At 47.9% G+C, this 13696-nt stretch overlaps 1 protein-coding gene across 2 annotated transcripts; it reads left to right on the forward strand.

Annotated features, from left to right (window-relative positions):
• The first annotated feature begins 1836 nt into the window (after window positions 1–1836).
• TMEM238L (transmembrane protein 238 like) lies at window positions 1837–13347 on the forward strand. Of its 2 annotated transcripts, none has more exons than XM_074320043.1 (2): window positions 1837–2391; window positions 8899–13347. In XM_074320043.1, exon 1 carries the CDS (start codon window positions 1989–1991, stop codon window positions 2226–2228), a length of 240 nt encoding a protein of 79 aa, XP_074176144.1. In that variant the 5' UTR covers window positions 1837–1988; the 3' UTR covers window positions 2229–2391; window positions 8899–13347. The 2 variants fall into 2 exon arrangements, with proteins under 2 accessions (XP_074176144.1, XP_074176143.1); XM_074320042.1 differs by having other exon boundaries at window positions 1838–2344.
• The last annotated feature ends 349 nt before the right edge of the window (window positions 13348–13696 follow it).

The following is a 13696-nucleotide window of genomic DNA, read 5'->3' on the forward strand; positions in this document are numbered from 1 at the left end:
GTATATTTTTGGTTCTGGAAGCTGGACACCAAGGAGTGGATTCTGATTAGCTCTGGAGACTGAAACTGTGAATAGTTTCCGTTTTGTTCCTTTTGCTGGTGAACATGTCATCATTTTTTCAGCTGGAAACATACGTGTGTGTGTGTGTGTGTGTGTGTGTGTGTGTGTGTGTGTGTGTGGATAGTAGAAATAAAAATGTTGAGGAGATGCAGCACCTGAGGGAGCAGTGTTTTCCTGGGATGCTGAGGATCTGTGTTGAGACCTAAAGTGGGGTGCGGAGGAGAAGGCTCCTTATTCCCAGCTTCTCTTTCACTCATCATCTGATATCAGGTGGGAATACGATGACCAACCATGCCAGTTGGCCCAGGACTCAGACTTCCCGGCACACAAAAATGTTAACACTAAAATTGTTGTTCACACACACACACACACACACACACACACACACACGAACCCGAGAACCTGTAGGGAGCCAGGCTTGGACCCGTCAGCCTGCACTGCCACAGTGCGGGTGCTCAACCTGCTCCTGCAAACGCTTCACTGTCCATCAGCTGTTCTTCCCAAAAACCTGTCTCCTAGTCAGAGCTGGGGGGCAATAGATCGAGAGAGCCAGGGCTTCTCCAGCACTCGGAGGTGCCCTGTGCAGGAACTTAACTGTTTCTGAGGAAACACTAGGAAAAGGTTGCAAATGCCCAGCGGGAGATTGGCCTCGACTACTTCTCACTTGGAGATGCCTCCACATTGGCTCTCTGGCTTGAGCCACGTCTTGTGGTTAAAATCCAAACTTATATAACTCTCCCTCTCCCCAGTTCTTTTTTCTGAAGGTTTCTCATTCATCCTGGCTTATTTTACAGGTAGGAAACTAATGTTGAACCACCTATTTCTTCTTACCCACTGGGGAAGGCAAAAGAGAGTGGAAATTATTTCTTACAGTTGTGTGGGGAAATTGCATCCCCGAGAGGTTTGGTGCCCAGATCAAGGCAGTTATTCAGGGACGGGGGAGGCAGCTGTCCGTAGCCCTGCTGAAGTGCCTGGAGGCTGTGGCTGTGTTTTCCTCAGTTGCTGTTCACTCGGAAACCCCTGTGAGTGGCCATGATGATAAGACCACCTGTTTTACACCTCACCCCTTGGGGATGCATGCAGTGTCCCCAAGACAGAGAGAAACGTGAAGTTACTCAGTCTAGAAAACACAGTCAGAGAACCTGGTAAACATTTCTTGACTTTGGCCTGGAGCTGCCTTTCAGTCCACGCCCAGTTTACCACACAGAGGCCAGAAGTCCTTTCTCTCGTGTTCCGCCTTCCGTCACCTCAGTCTTTGGCATCTCTGTGAAAAGCCTTACTGAAGCAGGCTGAGGTCTGAGGGTCTCTAGAGTGGACACACGAAACTTCTCTTGCTAACACTGACAAATCCTTACAGCACATTTCAAAATCTCTTTACGTCAGCAAATTCTATTCCAACCTTTTACAGAAATCTCCTGCCCCCACTGAGAAGAGTAGGGCAGAAGAGGAATGAAAGCCCCACACTACCACATGAGCTGAGGGAACTGTGGCTGAGAAACCTGGCAGGACTTGCCCAGGAGTTCAGAGTCAGAGAACAAGGCACAGGGCAGCCCCGCTTCCAGGTCCGCAGGCTCAACATTCCCAGCCCTGGGCTATTGCAAATCCATCCAAAGACAGCCTGATGCCTCCTCTGCCATGTAACTTGGTTGGCCCCAGCGAAGGCCAGTCCCATGAACAGTGACATCAGGCTGTTTGGGTCAGGATCACTGCTGAACCATGAAACAGTTAAGAAATATCCTGCCCCACTGGCTGCCGTGAGCGTAAAGGTAGATCCACCTGTACTTCCTTGTGCTTACAGACAGTCTGCTCACTCATTTACTCACACCCAGCGGGGAGGGAAGGCAGCAGGACGCAGGGCCACCACCCTCCCATGCAAATCACCTCTGGGAGTGCAGCTGGGCGCCTCACGCTGCTGCTGCTCTGGGGCGATGCTCCTGGGGCAGCCCTGGGGAAGATGCAACCCCGGGCGGTGTGCCTGCCTCCTCATCCTGGCCCTCCTGATCGACGCCGCGGGCCTGGTGCTGCTGCTGGTGGGCATTTTCGCACCGCTCGACTACTGGGACTTCTTTGTCTACTCAGGGGCCCTGATCCTGGCTTTCAGCCTGCTGTTCTGGATCATCTGGTATTCCCTCAATATCGAGCTGTCTCTTGAGAAACTGGACTTGTAGTTTGGCTGTGGGCAGAGGAAGAGGAATGCAGGCTTCCTGTGAAGCTGGGGCTGTGGGCAGTCAGAGGAGCAGGGACATGTTGCCCCTCCCGCCCAGAATGCCCCACCAGGGACCAGGTGAGTGCACATGAGACCTGCCTGGAGCGGTGGCCGAGGAGACTCAGGTGAGCAGGGGCAGGACGGGCCTTCAGAGGCTGAATGTGCAAGCGACATAAGGTAGTGCCCAGCCTGGGTTCTGTCAGCCTGGTCTCTGGCTGGCCAGGAGAACATGGAGCAGGTATTTTCTCCCCTGAGGACCTTTTTTCTCTTGGAAACCAGAAAGAGGGTCTCAACAGCTCCTTCCACTTCTGATACTCCATGGAGTGTTCTGCCACATGGAACAGGAAGTTATCCCTTCAGCTTAGAACTTGAGAGAAAAATGCTCCTCTTGAGTATCTGTTGGGGAGAATCCCTGCTGGGGAGAAAAGCCGGTAGCACTGGGAGATGACGGAAAGTTCCCCAATGGTTGTTTGTACCCTTGCATGGATGCAAGCTGGGCTGCGATGGGAGGAAACCGAGCAGAACCACCCAGAACAGCCTTTCTCACTAGCTTTCTCCCTTCACTTGCCCAGATGGGACATGCAGGAAGGGTCAGGACCGGCTTCCATGTCCACTCTTAGTGTACCCGGCCCCTCTCTCAGCAGTGTCCCCACTCCACCCTCCTCACATACGCTTCCATTGCAGTCAACACCTCCTGCGGCCGACCTGGGAGACCCCGAAGTCAAGAGACGATGGCTGACCAGTTTTTATTGACCGAGCTGCACTTTGCAGCCAGGCCAGTGGCTTGGTTAACCACATGTAACCAAGGAGGCAGACAGTTGTAAGATTTTTCACATGGACAGGGAACCAAAAAGATAGAGTTGGTCTGGCCCCCACACCCTAAATCAGAGATGGGCAGCTGTCCCCAAGGGACTGAAATGGGAGCCCCAGTTGGTCTGTGATCGTCATACCCTGCTTCCCAGGTGGACAGGGACCTGCATTCAGGCACAGTTGGGCACTCCCTTTGGAGGGCTGGGTGTAAGAACAAAGGTCATTGCCAGGTTGGAAAAAGGAAAAAAAAAAAATCATTGTGTCTTTTCTGGGGAATTCCATCTGACCCTCAGAACTGAGAGACAAGAGCAGCAGTTTGAAGCAGTTTCAGTGGGGAGGGGTGAACCTGTCCCTGGCAGATGAAAGGAAAAGAAATGACAAGTCAGAGCACCTGGATCCCACTCTGAGCAGCACCACTTGTTCACTGGGTGACATAGGACAGTTTACGTGATGCTCTGAGCCTCAGTATCCTCATCTGTAAAATGAGGATAATATTACCTGTCCCTGTTGTTGCAAGGATCAAAAATAGCCAAGTCAGGTAAAGGCTCTTTGCAAACGATGTGGCTCTTACCCATGTCAAGTGTTGTAACTAAACATAAAATATGGGGTGAGTAAACTCACCCAGAGTCCCATCTGGGAGTACCTTGGTGTACCTCAAATTGGTAGTGGTGGAGGTCACTTTATAATTAGCATCGTGAAATGCCAAAGCAAGAAGGGATCCCTAATTTGCTCCTCCATTCACAAGGATGTGTAAGGCACTGCGGACGTGAAAAATAAGACACATGAGATCTCTACCCTCGGGGAGTTTCCCATCAGGTGAGATATTAACCAAATACTCTCATTAATGGAGGTACAGTAACAGAGTCAGGTGAAGATTAGGAAGATAAGGAACATCTCTCCATGAGAACATTCAATACAGAAACTGACCTAGAAGGTAGAGTCTTTCAGGGAGAGGTAATGGCCTGAGCAAAGGTCCTGGGGTAGCAGGGAATAAAAGACAGCAGGGAAATTGAAGGGCAGAGGGCAAGTGCAGGAGAGGGTTAAGGCCCTGATGTAGGCAGATGCCAGATCAGGCAGAGCCTTGAATGCCCTCTTAAGGATTTTGGTCATTATTTTAAGAACAATAAGAAGCTATTAAAGAGATATAAATGGGATGATGATGATGATGATGATGATGATGATGATGACCAGTTCAAGCCCATTTCGGGAGCTAAGTCACTTGCCCAAACAACATGAGGTCCCAGTGTGGGGCGCCTTCCCCTGGCACATCGTGTTCTCATTGGAAAGAAAGAAGGTCAATAGCCCAGTGGTAAAGAACACGGGCCAAGACCCAGACTGTCCAGTTTGAATCCAGTCTTGTCCCGTGCTAGCCATGTGACCTGGGGCAAGTTACTGCACCTGTCCATGCCCGTTTCCAAATCTGCAAAATGGAGATGGCGCTAATAATAACCCATTTTCAGAAATGATGCTGATAATAGCTCATAACTCATAAGGATGTTGTCCGGATGAAGTGGGTTAGTATGTGTACAGCACTATACCAGTGATGCTTAAATAAACTGTGTCACGATGCAGGTAGCTGGGGCATTACAGAGGGGTGAGACAGTCCTCCAAGAATGACATCCCAGAAGCATTAAGATCAATCGGAAGGCAGTGTCTGGCATTGAGATTTTCCAGCAGATGTGAGAGGGAGAGCTGCCCCAGAACACCAGACTTTTGTCTAGGCTCAAAGGGACTTCAAAAGTTGTGAGACCCACGGTGGTGTCCGGTGAATACAATCGTGCAAATGTCACCTTTACCTTTTCAGTCCCCAAACCAGCCCATCCCCTGCAATGTCTGGGACTGACCTAGAGTGATAGATTAATGTGGGCTGAGACCCTAGGCAATCATTTTACTTCCCTTTAGAGTAAGACATCTGGTCCCCGGGAGAGGTCTCAAACTGTGCTCTGTGAAGGCCCCTGAGGGGCTGGAGTGGGGGGAGAGCGAGGAGGCAGGAATCCAGCACCCCACCCACTCCACAACATACACATGCACCCAGAACAGCCAGGGTTTCCAGGGTTTTATCTACTGAACTTTCTTATAAGGCTTGATGTGAATACAAGTTCTGATGCTAAAAGACATTTCTGAAAACAACTCGTGTCAGTCCCCTATTTCTGTGACCTTTGGCATGGGTGTAATCTCCAACCATATTCATGATTTATGGGCAGTTTGTAACTGGCTCTGCCAGTTCCCCGGTTCTCTAAGTGGAGTAAAAGGAAAGACGGCACCTTGAATTCAGAGACTGATGTTACTGTTCCAAGCTCGTCCTTCAGAGTCTCAGAGTCTCGTTTGCTAGGACACCCCACCTCAGCGATAAGGGGTTCACATCCCTGCCAGGAGGTCTGGTACAGAACTCAAGTGAGGACAGGGCAGGGCCTGGCCCCCCACAGCCCTCGGCCTGCAGGTTACATGCTTCTCTGGAGACCACCTGGCCACTAAACCTCAAAGGGATCCCTTTCAGGAACTTCAGGAATGAATGGCTTGTTTTTATAGCCCAACTGTGTATCAAGTGAGACATCAGGCCATCTGATTTTATCACTTGGTCGCTGTATTTTCTGAAGCTTTGTTTGCTCTGTGTTCCACTTGCTGGGCATTTCTTGTAGATAAGGTCCCCTGGCAAAGTCAGGTGAGGACTCTTGTCCTTTTATAGGAGGATGTAAGATTATACTCCCCCACAAATACACACACACACACACACACACACACACCATACACATATATCAACACTCCCTCCCTCATACATTCCCCTCATGGACACACACCCATATTCCCCTCATTTATACCTCATGAACACATGCACACTCCCATAAACACACACACACACAACCTACATGCACACCTACCTCTCCCATTGCCCATACACAACACATATCCATCACACCCAACACATACACTTTCTGTGCACAGAACCCCCGCCCCATGCACCCATATTCTCCTCACCTGCACCTGACATGCACATCAACCTCCCACACACCAGCACATGCATCTGTCCCCCACTGCACACACATATTTTGCCCACACCAACATAGCACTCACATTGTGCCCACTCCACATCCATCCTATTCACACACACACACACACACACACACACACACACACCCTGCCACCTGCCACACACATACCAAACTCACACCTACACAAACATAGCACTCCCCAGCAATCAAAGCTGAAAGGCATGGAAGGCTCACAGCCTCGAGCCCTAGAAAGTGAAGCTTGTTTCTCAGCATGGACTTTTTCTTACACACGGACGCTCCTCTCTACCCACGGAGGGGGCCGGGGGAGCTGTGAGGTCAGTTCAGAGGAGAGCCAGGTAAAAAGGCCTGCATGCTAGGGCTGTGTGGAGAGCCAAACATTTCTCTAATCCCTGGAGAAATTTGTAATCTAGAGAGCGCTATGAAGCAAGTACGTACTACCTCACAAAAAATACACAGAAAATGGAAAATGCATACCATGAGATAAGCACCGTCTCGCACAGGGCTCTGAAAGCTGAGGTGAGGAAGAGATTCTCCCAGCTGGGTGGGGAAGAGAGCTGTGGCTTCAGATATTTGGCCTGGGTCCTGAGACACAGGTAAGAACATGACCAGCAGAGATGGCCTTTGGAAAGAGCCAGAGGGAAGGGCTGCAGCATGGAAAGAATTAAAGAGTGTCTCAGAAAGAGTGAGCAGGCACATGACTGGTGATATGGGTGTTTGCCTGAGGATGTTAGAAGTGAGATGAGGATTCTGACACTTGGAAAACATGAAGGAGGCTTTGATAACTTTAGGGACTGGACAGTGACATGACTCGGCTTTGCTTGAGGAAGAGTAACTTGGTGTCGTGTGCAGAACAGGTGAGAGAGGATGGGCATAGAGACAGGGAGAGCATTCAGACAGGGAGAGCTCAGGCAGCAGGTGATAAGAAATGGAACTGAAATGAGGGCCACAGAAAGGAGAGGAGAAGGACGGGGACAGTGTGAGTGGAGGGCAGACAGGCTCAGCAGACATCCCGTCCTGGTCTACAGGGGAATGGTGGTGTCAAATGTTTCAGAAAACATTGCCATCCTCAGAATGAGGGAGGTTGGGAGAAGGCACAGGTTTGGTTAAAATGATGTGTTTTCCTTCACACATGCAAATGGTTTGAGATGCAAATGGTGTTTATGAGCAGAACTAACCAATTGACATTGAATGTGCAGATTTTAAACTTGGAAGGCAGGTCAGGCATGGAGATGGAGGTAGGGTTGCAGACATGAGTGTGGATGGGTTTGTAGAAGGTGAGAATGTCGAGAAAAAAGGGAAGCAAACACGGTGTGGGGGAGTGGGGAATGGAAGGAAGGAAGGTAGAAGGAGGAACCCTGAGATTCACTGAAAGAAGCCCTGTACGTTATCCCACTAACAACACTGTGAAGAAAATATTATTATCATTATCATTCCCCTTTTACAGATAAGCCTGTGAAGGAGCATAGAGACTAGGTAACTTGTCCAACATAATGGAACTAGTGAGTGATGGAGCCAGATTGTGAAGCCAGGTGTATCTGCCCCTATTCTTCAGACTTTTTCCATTAGACTTGGGGTTGGCAAGTTACAGCCCATGGGCCAAAGCTGGCTGGCCCTCCTCCTGTTGCTGTAAGTGGAGTTTTATTGGAACACAGGCAGGATCATTCACTCATGTGTGGCTGCTTTGTGCTATAACGACAGAGTTGAGTAACTGCCAGGGAACCCATTTGGCCTGCCATGCTTAAAATACTTATTATCTGGCCTTTTACAGAAATAGTTTGCTGACCCCTGACCTAGACATTGTTACTTTCTATAGAAGCCGAAGTCAAAACGCTGAACCATGTTTGAAGGAAGGCAGACTGGAGAGCCAAAGAGTTCCCAGTAATAATCAGGGAGCATGAAACAGGCAGGTGGCAAAGGGGATGAAGGAGAACATGATATCAATAGTGGGAGGGACTGACCATTAAAAGCCTCAGAGTCAAGGGAATTGTAGCAGCTATATACGATGTCAGAGGGGTAGCAGATTGGAGGAGAGGGGTTATCACTTTGGGAGGGGTGTAAATGTCTAACTATTACATTGTTTTGTACACCTGAAACTAATAAAAAAAATTACACTGATGGAAAATAAAAACAAAAGCCTCAGAGCCACCAAAAATGTTGTGCCCTGAGGAAAGGTGATTGGACTTAGCAATGAGACTTTATCAGTAAATGGTGGGGACAAAAATGAGACTAGTGGCTGCTAAGATGTATAAAGAGTGAGTGCAGATGAATCTTCAGAATCGTTGGTAATGAAGTGACAGGGGTAAGGCTATGATGACACAGCTTCTTTGAAGAATGATTGTTTTCAGAGGAAGGGATACAGAAAATTGAGCAGGATGCTTATGAGGAGGAGAGGAGCCAGTAGAGAGGAAAAGCGGACACGGAAGTAACTCTCACAGAGGGATGTCTGGCCGTGTCCAAGGTAGAGGTGGGGGGCAGACTCCAGAGTCCACAGAGAGATACTAGCTTTGCCTGCAAGGAAGAGTGGGGAGAGAGAATTAAGATTTGATGAGCATCTCGGTATTTATTTGGCCAATCACATATTTTCTCATTTGATGCTCACACCTCTTGAGTTAGGGATTCAAATCCCCACTTTACAGATGGGAAACTGAGTCTCAAATAGCCCACGGAAATGGTGCAGTCGAGGAGTAGCTCCAGAATTGAAACCTAAGTCTAGCTGACTCCAAGAACCAAGCTTATTTCACCACACACAGGGTTGAAATGACATTTTCAAGTCTTAAGCTGATCCATTTCATCTTTATTTATTCAACACAGGTCCCTTCTTCCCGAGAAGCATCAAAGCGAGAAGATGCCCCTCTCTGCAGCCTACTGTTTAACGTGTCCAGGAGGAACTAGAGGCTGCAAAGCAGAGGCTTTCAAAGCAGATACTAGGATGCCCACGAATGGCCACAAATGCCAGACTTCGGCAAGGTTCCAGGCTCCATCAAGAGTCCAGCACCCCTGCACCAGGCTACTGATGCCACTGCTGGTGCCTCATCTGTCTCTGAGGGCCTGCAAAGCCTTAAAGTTGTCTCACTGGAGTTTTTACTGCAGCAACCCTGCTGTGGGCTTAGACACTAAAGGAGAAGTCCTGTCCCCTATTACTCCTCTTGTCAATGTCCTTTTAAAAACTAACAATTGGAACCAAGCATAAAAGGCTACACGGGATCCCCTACGAGCACGTATCACACTGTATTGTTGCTACCTCTCTTCGGCTCTTTGAACAGACTGTGTGAGCCCCTGGAGGGCTCCACTTTATCCATCTCTTGGTATCATCCAGTTGGCACATGGGAGCATATTTCAATGTGTTGGTTGCAAAAGCAAATGCACAGCCAGTGCTGGGTGGGAGAGACTGCTCCTTTTGGTGCTGGCCACTGAGTACTATTGATAATAACACAGCTCCACCCATTTGCACAACCAGGTGTGCAGGTGGCTCACGTTGAGCTTGTAGTCAACTGAAACCCTCTCGGCATTTTCTGACAAGCAAGTGTGGCCTCAGCTATGCTGTCCTTGTGTCATTCATTTCTTGATCCTAAGAGCAGGACTCTATTTATCTTAATTCAATTGTGTCTAGTCAAATGCAGCCCAACTACAGCAAACAATGAGGGACAACCTTTAGAGGCTAATCAGACTGGCTGAGGCTTACCACCTGTGCTTGACCTACTTCACTAATTTATATTTACACTGGTCTAATTTTGTACTTTTCACCCTAAACATGTACATGTTTCTTATAGGCTGCCTCCAATATTTTATGGTATGAGAGTTACCTAAATAAAGAAGTCAATTTGGCCTTTTGTTAAAACATGATCTAACATGTTTCTGAGTCTGCATGGTCTTATAAAAATTCTCAAACTCCCAGTTTTATCATCCTCTTTCCAAGAGTTTAACCTGCCTCTGTGCAAATCTTGGAATTCTACATTTGCTGCAGCACCTCCTGGAAGGAAGGCATAGAGCCTGGTGTGACACAGACAATACATGGTTATCCTGATACCATGGAATCTTCTGGAAGTTCTGTGCTCAACCACCAGCCTGGCTTCTTATAGTTAGGCTGGACTCAGAAACTTGAAGAGATATCATAAAAGAGAAGAAAAAAGATTCCCCTCCTACTCAGAATCTTCTTTGACCATCTTCACTTGTAATCCTATTGATTTTCCCCGTTAAACATTTCTTTGTGTTTCTGACCTGACATTAAGGAAACATTTCCTCTTACTAGAAGTTCTAACATTAGCACTGAAGGAAAAGTCACATATAATCAATATCATTTGGAACAATTCCTTAGGAAGATACTGTGTTGAAGGCCACATAACGTCTTTTCATGAGACCAACACAGTTGGGTTTTTTATTCTAGAAATAGAACAGGTTTATGTTTCTTTGGCTGAGAACCAAATGCAATAGTTGGCTTTTATTTCAAAGCAGCCACATTGTTCAAAATATGCAAATCTTGAAAAACTAGGATTGCACTCAGCCCAAAACATATGTTTCTGTCTGAGAGAGGCTGGGGAACTGAGATTAGCAGAGCAGCAGTGGCAGATTCTGACTTCTCACGTCATGCTCACTCCAGGGAACTTCTCATGTTACTTACATCTTCCTCTCTGTCTCTTTCACCTGGCTCTTAGCTTGTAATTTAAATGCATGTATGATGGTTCTCCATCTAGTGCACTTGTTCAACTCCTGGATTGTCCCCCAAACTACAGGGCATGCTTCTGCAGGATGGACATCTGTCCACTGCTTTGGGGAATGAGTGTAGAGTAAATCTGTGCTAATAGAAGTAGGGGATGAATTGAATGCAATTCCAGCTGATTACTTACTGGCCCTTGCGTTAGTCTCCTGGAAGGAAAGGGAGGTCCACAGAGGAGGGCTTTCTGGAATTTATCATCAACCCTCTGGGAGCCCTGATTAAGGGCTAGAACTGAGAAGGCACACCTAGGCAATACATGTGGAAATTGGGGGCAAGCCCTCTGGGGCAAAATTTAGTGTGCAACTGAGCAGCTGCCAGAACAATGCTCAGAGACCCCTTACGGCAGAGAATTAGAGGCCACAAGCACGGAACTCAATCTGAAAGGTTATGAGAACAGCTCAAACTGTATGCAGATTACTTGGGGATCTTGTTAAATGCTGACTCTGATTCAGTAGGTCTGGGGAAGGGCCTGACTGAGGCTCTGCACTTTTAAAAATCTCGCAGGTGATTACCACTGCTGCTAGGCCTCAGGACATTTTGAAGAGCAAGGATCTTGAGCAACCCTGTGATTTTAGAGATGGGAAACTGAAGCTAGCATGTGAAGCAACCTCCCCAAGTTCAAGCAGCTGAAAAGCAAGCAGCAGATCCAGGATGGGGGCCCAGGTCTCCAGGGCTCCAGGGCTCCGGGCTGCCAGTCAGGTGTTCTTTCCCCTCCATAAACTGCTGTCTGGCTTCTGCAGAGCTCTGCTGAGCCCCAGGCAGAGCAAGCAAGCCGGGTTGCAGCCAGGGGAGGTGAGGCATACCCGTGCAGCAGGTGAGTCATGAACCATCATGCCTCAGGCCTCAACCTGGCTGTGCTCCTGACCAGGCCCCCACGCTACTCTGTCACTGCAGATGCCAGAGCCGTGAGCACATGAGTGCGAGGCAAGGTGGGGCAGACAGAGAGGAAGAAACAGAAAGACTGCATTTCCACTGGGCAGGGCCCCAGGGAGCCAGGCTAGCGATACTCTGGGCTCATCCTCCCAGAAAGTTCTTCCAAGGGGTTGGGCCTGGGGAGCCTCCTACTGCTTTCCAGGGCCATCTCTGTGGCCCTTCCTCCTATCTGTTCCCCTGGAGGGCATTTGGGCTTTTTCAGTGACCTGAACTCAGTTTGACTCAGCCACTTGCAGGCTGAGTGGCCTTCTTGGTGATCCTCGCCTATTAGGGGATAGTGATAATTACATCACAATTGCAGGATTAAATGTGATTCAGCTCTGGCCTTCTGAGACCTCCACAACCTCCTGAATAGGCAAATTCCTTAGAACCTATGGTTTCCCCTTTGTAGAAATCAAAATGTAGAGTAGAGCATTTTAGGTCATCTCTTCAGACTCCTAAGGATTCTAGGACTAGCAGATCTATGTCATTGAAAGCTATTTAAAGTCAAGTCTGCCACTAATAATCAAGTCCACACTTCAAATAAGCTTCTCCCCACAGTTTTCTGCAGAGAGGACCAACAGGAACCCACACACCCAGGGGAAGATGGGCATCCTAGGAGGAAGTATGGGTCCCCTCCAGCTCTGCAGTCTGCAGCACACACAGTTAGTAGCCTTGAAACCCCTAGGATTCAACTCATTTCTCAGTGAAATTGCAGCATGGTGGCAAAAGGAGAGCTTATCCTGGCTGGATCATAAGTTGAGTCCACCACTGTTGAGGCTGTCTTAGAAATTCGTTTGCATGAGGAACCAAAGAGCTTTCTGGGTAAAACCCAACCCTACGGGAAAAGGGAGTCAGACAGACAAGCTTGACCGGGTACCAGAGACTTAACACAGATATGCTCAGCTTGCTTCGTCTAGCAACAACCTCTTGTTCTCAGAGAAGAAAAGGATGTCATAAGGAGGATTAGGCAGCTTTGGGGGAAAAACCTGTCTGTGATATTGTGGTCTGCATCTCATCACTTGGAAGCATTCAGCATAGGCTTGGGTCGTGTTAGTTCCTGGTAGACATAATGACGTCTGGCAGAGAAGTGAAAGAGTAAGTCACTCCTTGTCAGGGATATTTGGATGGAAGTTTCAGACTGCTATGAATATAGGTATCCCACTTTTAAAAGCAAAACTAGCATGTTCAAGCGGTTGTAGAGGCAGCATGCAGCAGGAGTAGCAAAATTGGCCCAGCCGAGCTCCTGCCCTTGGGACCTACACTCAGCATCAAGCCTCCATAGCTTTGAACTACGTCTGTGAGCATCTGTGCTTTATCTCAATTTATCTTATGCATCCATTAACAAGATGTGTCCTAAGGTATCAGAAAAGCCTCAGAGAGCTCGTAAGGTTATTAGGCTGAGTGTACAACTGGATGTAATTAAGCATTTCAATCACGGTAAATGAAATAAAGACATTACGTGAGCGTTGAATTTGCCTGCATCCACCATTTATACTATTTGCACACAGAAAGAATCTTGAAAGCTGCTGAAATTACTACTGGTTCTGCTAGTAGCAAAGTGGTCTCTTAGCCTCCAGGAATGGATCAAATGGAAAGTCTACCGCTTCAGTGGAGTGATGGGTGTACAAAGCGTGGTGTTCCATTAAGTTATACTTACGGAGAAAGTAGTCTTTCTAATAGGTGAGACTACACGGTACATGCATTGTTTCTACTTTATACAGGCTGTGTATTTATTATATCCCGGCTCTTATTATGTTAGTGTCAGTTTATGTTTTCTGGGTTATTTGGTATGATTTGGTAGGGTAATGTGGGGGTCTGGAAACACTCAAAAAGTTTTTCATATAAATTAATGGTAATTACTTTGCTTTATGCCACTTCGGCTTATGAAAGTTTTTATAGGAGTTCTCTAGTTTTGGCTGTGGGGAAGACCTGTACCAGCCTGGGGGTGCCAAGGTGTCACTAGATGAGAAAGCACATTGT

Source organism: Rhinolophus sinicus, linkage group LG15 (assembly GCF_036562045.2).
Source record: "Rhinolophus sinicus isolate RSC01 linkage group LG15, ASM3656204v1, whole genome shotgun sequence".
In the NCBI taxonomy this organism is placed as follows: domain Eukaryota; kingdom Metazoa; phylum Chordata; class Mammalia; order Chiroptera; family Rhinolophidae; genus Rhinolophus; species Rhinolophus sinicus.